The 12,153-nt window shown below is 32.1% G+C and overlaps 3 protein-coding genes across 3 annotated transcripts in view; 1 reads left to right on the top strand and 2 right to left on the bottom strand.

Moving 5' to 3' along the window:
• Nucleotides 1–2,695: 2,695 nt before the first annotated feature.
• LOC105179538 (fructose-bisphosphate aldolase 3, cytoplasmic) lies at nt 2,696–4,988 on the bottom strand. Its single transcript, XM_011103190.2, has 3 exons — nt 4,864–4,988; nt 4,021–4,248; nt 2,696–3,922 (listed from the first exon to the last, which is right to left on the bottom strand). Exons 1-3 carry the CDS (start codon nt 4,889–4,891, stop codon nt 3,102–3,104), a joined length of 1,077 nt encoding a protein of 358 aa, XP_011101492.1. The 5' UTR covers nt 4,892–4,988; the 3' UTR covers nt 2,696–3,101.
• Nucleotides 4,989–9,573: 4,585 nt separating this feature from the next.
• On the top strand, nt 9,574–10,492 carry LOC105179537 (putative phytosulfokines 6). The gene is made up of 3 exons (XM_011103189.2): nt 9,574–9,783; nt 9,883–9,947; nt 10,057–10,492. The coding sequence occupies exons 1-3, from the start codon at nt 9,687–9,689 to the stop codon at nt 10,162–10,164; spliced, it is 270 nt and encodes an 89-aa protein (XP_011101491.1). The 5' UTR covers nt 9,574–9,686; the 3' UTR covers nt 10,165–10,492.
• Nucleotides 10,493–11,215: 723 nt separating this feature from the next.
• LOC105179553 (polyadenylation and cleavage factor homolog 4-like) overlaps nt 11,216–12,153 on the bottom strand; it is a 7,623-nt gene continuing 6,685 nt past the window's right edge. Inside the window, 2 exon segments of the mRNA XM_011103203.2 lie at nt 11,216–11,524; nt 11,936–12,153. The exon segment at nt 11,936–12,153 is cut by the window's right edge and continues 10 nt beyond it. Coding sequence (XP_011101505.2) covers nt 11,510–11,524; nt 11,936–12,153 — 233 coding nt within the window. The 3' untranslated portion in view covers nt 11,216–11,509.

Raw genomic sequence — 12,153 nt, 5'->3', positions numbered from 1 at the left:
TCTTCTGTAGTTAATCTTTTTTAATTTTCTTTTCTTTCCTTGTCGAAATTATGTGGAAGCCATATATAGCTAGCTAGCTATTCTGGGCAACTGCTGATTTGAGACATAATTTGTCTGTATCATTTGATTGGTGTTGTATCAAGATATATAAGGAAGTGTTGAATCTCTTGTTATTAGGATCGGAGGATGAGATTTTTTTTTATAGTAAAATTTAGTATTATCCATATTTTAATCACTACAAAAAAAAATAACTCGATAACTACGAAAATATTTTATACTAAAAAATCAACTTGAGCTAATTAGTAAGTAAAATTCTCATTGTTAATTAATATTATTTAATATATATATTTTAAATAATTTGTTACCAAATTCGTTAGCAAGTAAAATTTTGTTGCTAAATTCATTAGCAACTAAATCTTTTGTGTTATAAAATGTAGATTAACAACCATAGTTTTACTTGATAAAGGGCTCAACACTAATCTTTTCCATAGTTTTTGAAGGATTTTCTTGTACTGAATGGCTATGGACTAAAAAAATTATAGTAAATAACTATTATTAATCATGTTTTAGCTAGACTTGCGAAAAACAATAGCAATAAACGTTGTATAGTCGTAGTCAATGACTATTTATTATTTATATTTATTTTTAATCATGCAATTAAATATTATATTTCTTGTAGCGAATATTGTTGAAAAATTGGATCACATATTTGAGTGGGGAAATATAAATTAGAGAAACTATATTTTTCTTTATTCAGCTACAGATAACATTAGGGCAGATATAGCTTCCATTAATGTACTCATAATAAATATTATTTCATTTATATATTCTTTGTATTGTTTTTAGTGATATTTAATTAGTTTCCAAAAAAAATAATATTTTCCCTATTCGAAAATAATTTTAAGTCATCATAATCACATTAAGGATAAATGGTAATTAATGTATAAATTAACTAGAGGAACAAATTTATTTATAACTAGTGCGCAATTCATTCAATTAATATATATATATATACATGTTAATTAATTACATTAAACTACCGATCTTTTTATATTTATACTAAAAGTAAAATTAATTTTCTCAATTGAATAACAAGAAAAATCACAAATTAATTAATTGAACATTCATTTATTTTCGAAAAAAATAAATTAATTATACATTTCTTATTTTATTTCAATATTTTCTAGTAAATTAAAACATACTCGTCTCATGCTTTCGTATATTAAGTAATTCTCTATTAATCTATTTTTTAGTCCTTTTATTTTCTCCTTATGGGCATTCCAAAATTAATAAGATCTTATTTTCTTAAAATAATAAGAACTTCTTTGCAATTTTATTCTTTTATCAAAATATTAAAGTTGAGTTTGAACTTAGATAAATATGGTGCTAAGTGATGATAATTGAAGTATTGATGCAATAACATAAATGAAAAAGTTCAAAATTGAATTAGTCAGCAGCAAGTGTACGGAATTCGCAAGCCAAACAAGTTATTACTATTTCTCGGCCATCCAGGAACTGGACCGCCTGTGCTGCTGCCCTACTCATCTACGGAACCCCAAATAAGCTGAAAGCTGATGAAAATTTAGTCCTGTTTGTTTTTGTATATTTTCATTTAATTTTTTTTTATCTGTTTTAAAGAATGCAAACATATTAATTTATTTATTTTATATATTTTCAATCCAGAATGTTTCGTTCCTATTAACAATTTTTTCAAATACATATTGTTTTTTTAAATGAAAAAAAATATTATAATTTTTGTCCTGTAATTTAGGAGAAAGTAATTTTAATCCTACACGAATTGATTTATTTAACTTATCTTTTAATTTTAAAATTTTGGTATTTTTAAACTTTTTTTTTTTTGGCTAGAAAATTGCATATATCGGGCACATGACTTTTATAATTGGGGCTTTTCAATCAAATGGGATCAAAATTATTGAATTTTTAAAAATTATAAAAATTAATTTTTACAAAATCAAAATTATCATCTAATTAAGTGATAGAACGAAAATTACAATTTTCCGTTATTGTATATAAATTGAAAAAAAAAAATGAGTTAAAGGCAAATTCAATTTATGGTTTCCCCCAGAACTGGTTAAAATCAGTAGGTTACAGAGAGACAACTTATACATCAGCAGTCAAATAGAACTGATGAGTTAGAGGGTTTGCAAAACGTAAAACTGATCAAATATATATTGCGTAGTCAGTTGTTTGATTTGACTAACTACTGACAAAATCTGAGGAAGCTGTCGGGCCCTTAATTCCCAGAAATACACTCTTCCCACAATCCTTTTTTAGAAGGTTTTATTGTTTCATTCTCATTTTCCTTATTAAGTTGTTTTTTTTAAATCAATCTCCTGTTAGTGGTAGAGATGACCTGATTTTCAGTACGTGATCTTCATCTTATTACCAAGAGAAAGGGTACGTGTTTCCGGGGTAGACAACGCATTTCCTGGATGTGGGCTATCCCTTCACAAAACATCCAAAAAACCATCTTGCAAACAAATTAGGAGTTTCAGAGTTTTAAACTCTCCTCTCCATATATTTTCTCAAACAATAAAATTGTAAAACTCATATAAAGCCAGAACGGATAATATTTCGTGCAATGAAAGTATGATGGAATGAGTCGGATACTACAAACATGTTGCATCCATTCAACAAAAGAACTTCACCTGATTTTTCAGCAACTCGGGAGAACTGAACTATAAGATGGACTCTTTCTCAACTATATAATCAACTGGCTGAGTTACATCTGATAACTCCAAGTTAAATTAGAATCAGTCAGCATATTGATGATGAAGTATTCGGACAACTGCATTACGTGCAAAAACAGCCTGATGTTCCTCAAGCTAATTATTCAAATACAAGTCTACAAAGATGAAAAAACTAGGCTTTAAAATGAGGAAATACAAAGTCTATAACTATTTCGCCAATTACTCTCTCCGCATTAAAGCAGAAAATTGTCGGGGAATCAAAATAAGACGTGCGCCGGATCCGGACAGAAACAGTCATGTGATAAGCCGTAGCTGTGGTCGTGGCTTATTTCATGTCTGTTCTAACTCTAAAATAACAAGTGAGAACCATTTGTCCAGCAAAATATTAACTTAGTACTTGTAGTCTTTAACATGGAGGCTCTCAGACGCGCCCTCGCTCATTGCCGCACCGCCCTGGTAAGTTCCAAGTGTTGCTTCGGAGTTGGCCTTGCACCTTGCATGGAATACTGTCTGGGCCTTTGGGATGTTTTCCACCTTTCCAGCCCAAGCTTTGAGGGTGCTCTGCTGAAGAGCACGCCCGTACGAGAAAGACAGGCTCCATGGCTTCTTGGTCTTCAGTTTGTTCATGGCATTTAGGTTCACAGTCGCCTCCTCCTCACTCTGCCCACCAGACAAGAACACCACAGCCGGCACTGCAGCAGGCATAGTGCGCTGCAACGCACGGACGGTGTGCTCAGCAATCACCTCCGGAGCAACCTTTTTGGCATCAGAGCCAGGGGTCACCATGTTGGGTTTCAAAAGAGTTCCCTCCAAGAGGACATGGTGATCATTGAGTGCCTTGTAGCAAGCGGCAAGAACACGTTCTGTCACGTCCGCACACTTCTTAATGTCATGGGGGCCATCGACGAGGATTTCAGGCTCAACAATAGGCACCAGACCATTCTCCTGGCAGATGATTGCGTAACGCGCTAAGCCGTTGGCATTCTCATTGATAGCAAGCTGTGATGGCTCATTGGGACCGATCTTCAGCACAGCCCTCCATTTGGCAAACCTAGCACCGGCTGAATAGTATTTTTGGCAGCGTTGGGCAAGATCATCAAGACCTTGGGTTGTCGTCTCACCGTTGGTCCCGGCAAGCTCGACAGTGCCCTTGTCAACCTTAATACCAGGGAGAACACCACCTTCTTTCATGACATCAACGAATGGCTTACCTGCATCATAGAAATAAATATATTAGTTCGATTTCTTTAATTTTTCAACATGGCACTTGCACATTGCACAAACCACAAGTCTTGCTCATTAAATATACCTGCAGCTGTTTTCTGATACAGAGTTTCCTCAAAGAGGATAACTCCACTGAGGTACTGAAGGACACCAGGGGTGGTGAAAAGAAGCTCACGCAGAGCCCTCCTATTTGACTCGACATTCTCAACATTGATGCTCGATAAACGCTTGCCAATTGTGCCGGTAGACTCATCGGCAGCAAGAATACCCTTCCCGGGGGTGCCAATGTATGTAGCATTAGCAATAAGCTCATCTGCAAAACGGACACAGTCGGAAGAAAAGTGAATAGACGTGAAAAACATCATAGAACTGATCTAAGATGAGGTTTATTACAAATAAAACAAGTTTTCCATAGGACTCAACAAATTAATCTAACACAAGGGATCCAACCCGTTACTCGCCAAACAGAAAATTTGTCACCAAGAAGCGAAAGAGAGAGCATAGAATCAACACACTCTATCTGAATTCATTCTAAAATTCATATTACAAGATACCAGCCATAGAAACAGGGATCAACATGCAAACGTAGGTAAATACAGAACACGTATCAATCCACCTATAAGAAATCATTAACGTCCCTAAAACAGGGTTGAATACAACCAGACATCATAAGTAATACATCAGATTAACAATGAACGCAGTCTTGAGAATAAATCACACGCTGCACTCGTAGAGATCATTTATTACGATCAACAAAGAAATTCTTGATTCAAAATTAATCGTGAACATGGAAACATAATCTAAGCCCAGCTCGAAATGACACAAGACTAAACCAAACACAGTCATTTCACAAAAAACTACAGCCGAGTAGACATTATCATAATACTCGCTCAAAAATCCAACAGAAATCAAGCCAAAGAAAATTCACCAGCGTATTTCCCCTTGTAGCAAGACATGTTTATTACTATGTTATACAAATCGAATAGAGCAGAAAAACAACAGAAAAGAGAGTCTGGTGGGAGTGAGGAGGAGAGTGGCTGTATATAAAGGGTGTGGTAGTTGGACCGTCGATATTATCGCTCCATCACCACCCCTCCTTCAAGTAACCCCGTCTTTTCTGGTGAATTTTGCGATTTACCATTTCACCCCTACTACCAGGCTCTCTATATTTAAATTTTATTTGTTATGTTTTCATTTTTTGGGATAATTACGCCGCACATGAGATTTAGTGCAGTTACATATAAAATTTTTGTGTTTTACAAAATTATATTTAATACCCATGAAATTTGCTTACATCTTGTTAGTCAAAATTCACAGGATTTATTGATATTAACAAAAAATTAATATTTATTCTCAATTGCCTTATTATTGATTTATTGCAAGTCAAGTATATTTTTTCTGATTAAACTACCTTTATAACGGTGAAAATATACCTCCTCATATGTATTAAGTTGTGAAAATGTAGAAGGATAATTTGATCATGAAGAGATTTATTTAGTGTGCAATAAATTAAAAATAAATCAATAGAAGGCAAATATGAATTTTTATTCGGTTTTTAATATTAGGAAATTCATTGAATTTTGGTTAGTTGAGAAAGTTATTTGTTACACGAAAGTAAATTTCAAGAATATTAAATATAATTTTCAAACTAAAAGATATGTACGTAACTACACCAAATTTTAGGGGAGATCAGTGTAATTATCTTATTTTTATTTTCACATGAAAAAAAAAACTAAATTTTGTTTTTCTTTATTTGAATTTTGACCTCGTCTTCCTCTATTCTGATAATTTTTTTATATATAAAGGAGTGGCTGTGGATGGATTCTGATATTTATTTTTATTTTTAGAAGTTTCAAGTTAGATTTAGAAAATAATTATTATGAACTATATATTTAATATTAAAATTAAAGGGGCTGTGGACAAGTTTCATTGCATGTTAAACGATCACCTGATTACTTAATATTATATATTAACGCGCACTCCTTCATTAAAATCCTTTATTTATAAATATGTAGTAACGAGATTCATATTTAAATTTGATCTGACTCAAATACTATATTAAACAATCATTTTATTTTAAAATTTAAATTATTAGATAAAAAAATTATTTAATATTAATATCTTAATTACCTGTTTTAGGGATAATTCTAATTTAAATGTTGTATGTTATTATTAATGTAATGGGTTCTTTTGATTTATAATCCTAAAGTCATAATAAAACTTAGGATTACAACAAAGGTTGGTGAATATGTTTTAGCAATATTTCTCATGCCAAAGCAACTCAGTATGAAACTGACACTTTTACCCTTGGCACTACTTAAATCTTGAGAAGAATAACAAAGAAATTCCTCCAATATTAATTGGCAGACTGTAATGCTTCATCCTTAAATATAGGCAGCCAAGATATGACAGAAAGAAAGAATAAAAGTTATTAATGAAATTTTCTTATGAGGTGGAAGGTAAGCATCATACATAAAAATGTAAAAAAGAATAACTCAATGGAGTCAAAGGGCAAAAATGTCAGTCAAGTAATATATGGTCTGGCATGAGGGTAATTGATGTGGAAAGTAGAAGGGGGACTGTTTGGATTTTACAGGGAGGAGGAAAGGCCCACCACACCATCACCAGAAATGGAGCCATAAAACAGAGAGAATATCCACAAACAATCATGTGGGATGGACTTTTCCCTTGGGTAAAAAGGAAGTCTGGCTAGGGAAATTTTGTTCCCGTCAAATTTAGTTAAATTTGAATTAATTATATAATAAATATAATATATTTATAATTACAGGAAGAAAAATTGATATTTATTTTTTTTATAAAGGGGTAATTTGCTCATTTGCGATATCACAATGAGGTTGCTTGCATTCTTCTCCTTATACTATCTAACTATCCTTTGAGAAATTTAAATCAAAATTGGGTTTGGCTAAACCTGAACCAATTATAAGCAAAAGCACTGCACTTGTCGTGGTATATAGTTCAGGAAAAAGTGGTCAAAGTTATATGATAAGTGTATCACAATTGCTGTGTAATTGATTTGATTAAATCAAATATGATTTAGAAAGAATTTTTTCTATCCCAAATAAGATAACCTAATTGTCACACAGTATCTTTCACCAAAATTTGCATGTCGTTCAATTTAATCACCGTAGCTCCACAAACTATATTGTAACAAGTCATTAGGCTTCAATTTGCTTCTTTATTTTTATTTTTTTTCTTTTTCTTTATGTTTCTCATTACAAACTTGTACTGAAGTTGGAAATATGTAAGTAGAATTTAAATGATCATAATGTAAATTACCAAATATTTTCAGATTTTGACCTGAATTTGATTTGATGAACATTCTCATTTTTAGGGACTGTCTGCTTGATTTTGAATCGATGGATCTAAATTAAACGTACAAATGAGTTAAGTATATTCTGTTTTATCAATTTAGCATTTTTTTTTAAGAATTTATATAATTGATTTATTATCATCAAAAATCTAAATCAGCAAGTCAGGAACGATGTTTAATCCCACCGTACCGCTCGGTAAGAATTTGAACCCATGACATTCGATTTTAATCTAAATCGTAACAATTGATAGTATTTAATATTTTGATTCTATTTAAATTGGACATCTATTTTATTCAATTTCAATCGTATGGCAAGTGAATTAAATTTTATTATATGATTAATTTATAATTGAAATAGGATAATTGATGAGTCATTAAATATAACACACGTGTTGTAATACTTATTATATTAATTAATTAAGTTTCATAAAACCTGTTGCAAACGAATATTTTGGGCAGAGTTGGAAATGGATTGGGTAAGAGAGGCCTAAACTACAACCAGAATTGGGCCCACACGTGATGGGCCTGGCTGGGTCGGGCCAAGCCCATTCTTGATAGTAATGCTTATGCACCAGAAATTCATATATTCATTGGGAAAAAAAATTGAAAAAATGGAAAAGAAAATGCTTAGCCAAAAATTTAATAGAAGGTTTTTTTTTAAAGATTTAAAAGAGAAATGAATATTTTTAAAAAATTAAATAATTTCGAAATTATAGTAATTTATTTTTATAAAATAAAAAATGAAATCATTTTGATAAGTTGGTATGGAAATTTTAGTGGACGGTCTTATCGAAAAAGCATAAATAATTATGGGAGAAACGATGAATGAGGAGAAGATGCGTGAAAATGGGGACAATAGAGAATCTACTTTTTTGACTTTGGACAAAATATTCCAAATTCGATGATTCCCATATTTTTATCCACGAATTCATTACATCATTCACTTCACTCAAACAAGAAAATAAAGAAAGAGAATATGAAAGAAGATTGTTTTTTTATGAAATGTTGATTACGTAATTTATATAAATTGAGAAATACATCGACTCGATTAATAAACGCACGTTAAATAAAATTACTAATATTAAATGAAATAAATATCCACATCCAAATTTATAATACTCAACCACTCGATTAAGACATCATTCTCAACATATGGAATCGAAGCGAAAGTGGGATGGAAAGTAGTGTTTTTCTTTTGCGGTTGATTATCAGACATCCAAAATATCAATCCCCATTAACTTCAAATTCATTTCTCCAGTTTTCATATCCAATTAGATTAATTTATTAAAAAGAAACACACAAAAATATTAAGTTATTAGAGCAGCAGGTGCGGTCCATAGTCATTAGAAAAACGCTAACAACGTTGCCTAAAAACTGGATTAAATTTAATTACATCAAACCAGTCAGACTATAAGTATTATTGTAGGTATTTTATAACTATTATTTTTTAAATATATCATGATAAGTGCATTCATTAATAATTGAAACGAATAGAATCGAAATTTTGGTACGCCAAATGCTATACGCAACAATGACCAAATCAATTGGTTCGATTTTGATAATTATTTATTCTTTTTATACTCAATTCAATATTTTGGTAACTAAAATTCTCATTAAAATACAAAAAATATTTAAAAGTTAAATACTGAAAATAATAAGTAGACTTTATCTTTTTTCAAAAATTAATAGTAAATTAATAAAATATATTTAACAACTATATAAATACAAAAAAACTATATTTCAACATTAGGTAAAAATCCGATAATCACTTTAAAAATCAAAACCAACTAAATAGAAAATTTTCAATACAATAAAACACGAATACCAAACTTAATTTTTTTAGTTTAATTTCAATGTGTAACAATTTTTTTATTTTTTTTTTAATTTGATTCGATTAATTTATCAAATTGAGAAGACTCTCATTCATAATCAAGCCTTCCCTTCAAGTACTTAACACATATATAAAGGGAAAGTTCTACACCTGAACAGATTTGATCGAATTAAATTGATCACAGAGCAAGTGTATTATGTGATTGGTTATTTTCTTTAAATAATACATTAATCACATAAAAGTATATTACACTTGCCATATAATTCATTCAAATTAAATCGGATTAGATTGGAACTAGAATTTCCTGAGAAAGGGACAGAGAAACTTTGGGATGCATTATTAGCAATAATTAAAAATATAATTTGGGCAGAAAACAAAGTGGTGGGAGTGGAGGTGTGTGCATTTCTAGAACAGTGAACCCAAACTTTTGTGTTAAGGTACTAAGTTTTATGTTTTTAGTATTAAAAAACAAAAGAAATTTGTGGGAATACAAAACTCAGCAGCAACAGCATAAGATCCCCTTTGCCTTTGCCTTTGTCCCTCCTCACTCACCTCTGCAAAGTGCAAACACACACACACACACACACAAATGAAGCATCTGCATCTCTCTCAACTACCAATCATCATCTCTCTCTTTCTTCTTCTTCTTCTTCTCTTCATCGTTTCTGCACATCAGTCAGAATCAGGTACCTACTTCTCTTCTTACAACACATAGATTGAATATTCATTCATGCCTACTCTCTCATTTTAATGTTGAAATTCAAGATTCTTGTCTTTGTGTGCAGCCCACACTCCTGATCAAATCACTCTGCAAGATGATGATTTGTCCAGTGTAAGATCATTTGAAAAGGTTTGTCTCTGTTAATTTTTTCCTTTTTCTTTTCTGTGTGTGTGTGTAATTAGTGGGTTTCTTGAGTTTGTAATTTTTGGACAATTTTGTGGTGTGATATTTTGGACAGTTGATGGGATTGGAGGAATGTGGAGATAAAGATGAGGGCTGTTGGAAGAGAAGAATGGTTGCTGAAGCTCACTTGGACTACATCTACACACAGCACCATCAACCATAGACTCATCACTTGTATTTTATATGCTACTTTGTCATGGAATTACCTATTTCTTTCCAAATTTCAAGTACTAAATTGGTGAAAATTAATTATTAGTGTCCAGAGATCAGAGTGTATGTGCGTGTGTGTGTACATATGTGTGTATTGGTGGATGTCTGAATTAAGACTATTAATTTAGGTGGTTTTTGTAAAAGAGATTACTCAGAAACAGAGTTGGTTTTGCTTGCTGGGGTTTGTTTTTTTTTTTTTTTTTTATGTCTTCCGGGAAGATGGTGTGAGCTGTAAAGCGGGTTTCGCTTGATGAATAAATGAAATAGGTCCTGGCTCTTCATTGCAACAAAACAGACAACAGCTCCTAACGCAGAAATCCTCACATTCCAAGCTGTGATGGAGCTCAACATTGATTTCTGTCATTTCGATGTAAAATCCAAATTCCAATTGAATTTGACTAAATCTAAATCAATTATATAATAACTACACTTAATATATAATTAATGTAATCTAATTCAAGTAAGAATTTTCCCATTTCGTGATAATCTTGACAATGTCAATGTTTTAATTTAATAAAGATGTATCGTTCGGATCATAAAAGTATGTGAATTGAACAGGAATTGGATCACTACTTCATCACATGATGGTCTGCTTTTTTCCATGGACCAAGAGGAAACGGGTCAATTTCAAAGTCTCATTGGAAATGAGAAGGCCTGTCGTTGACTCGAAAGGACTTCCTTTTAGACTTTTTCATTAATAAACAACAATGCTATGGTCCATGCAATCAACATCGACTAATGTAACTATATATAATACAAACAAACATCAATACCGATTAATCCTATAACAACAATTCAATATACACCCGTGTTGTCAATACTTTGATAACAGTTAATGTATTTGCTTAAAGAATTCTCATCTTTAACATCATTCAAAATTCTGCCCTTTTGCAAAGGAACTGCATCTAAACTGAATCCCTGCAGAAATAGGTACTATTCTTGTACTTTGCAAGTCGTAAGTGTGATGAGACTACCCCACATGTAGCAAGAAAAATGCGGGAACAAAGATGAAACTTTTCCATCGGTGATTAAAAGAGGCGTTTTAAGACCCATAAGAACCACCACCCATCTATATATTTTCCTTCCTTTGAAATACAGAAAAATGAAAACCCCTGAACAGGTTACAAAACATACAGGCAACAGTTTACAATGCACAGAACCATAAGCAGTAATCACAATCTGTAAAAGCTGAAAGCTAAACATACAAAACTTCTGCTCACTTCTCGGCGATGAGCTGTAGGTGTGGGCATATAATTTTTTTATACACTTTGGTGCCATATCCATGCGAAATTGAAATGTTATGCATTCAATACCTACAAATTGAAACAATAAAAAGTCAGGCAGGTAAATTAGCATTCTCCAGATGAAGAACAGTAACAACAGATCAAGATATAGAGTAAGTTTGCATTGATTACATATTAACAAAAGTTCCCATTTGAGCCAAATGGCAAGACCATCTTGTAAACTTTTCACTTTAAGATCCACTCTCGATTTTATCGGATCTCATCATAGCAAAATAGACCATACTGGCCTCTCCTGTAATTAGATATTTCAAACAGACCACAGAACCCCACAACCTGTGCCCCCTCACCCCCACTCCCACCCCCCAAAAAAAAAAAAACACACAAGGAATATAATGGATCTCGACCACCCTTTTTAATTCTAACAAACTAAATGAATTTGGTGTTAACAAAGCCTAAAAAACAGAGCTAGTAAGTGCTTACCAATTTGACATCACAAGCCAGTCTCAAATCATGAACTGAGTCTTCTGATATACAGTTTGCATGGACTATAGGACCTAGAATAGCAGAACCACTCATATCTTCATTCTTTTCATGGGACTCCGACGATGGACTGGTCAAGTAAACAGCTCCTCTGAACATCCATTCATCCCTTTCTCGGCTGTAGAAGTCTTCAAACAACTCACCACACAAAATACATG

This window comes from Sesamum indicum, unplaced genomic scaffold (assembly GCF_000512975.1).
Source record: "Sesamum indicum cultivar Zhongzhi No. 13 unplaced genomic scaffold, S_indicum_v1.0 scaffold00165, whole genome shotgun sequence".
Lineage (NCBI taxonomy): Eukaryota > Viridiplantae > Streptophyta > Magnoliopsida > Lamiales > Pedaliaceae > Sesamum > Sesamum indicum.
This window is presented reverse-complemented; position numbering and strand designations above follow the sequence as displayed.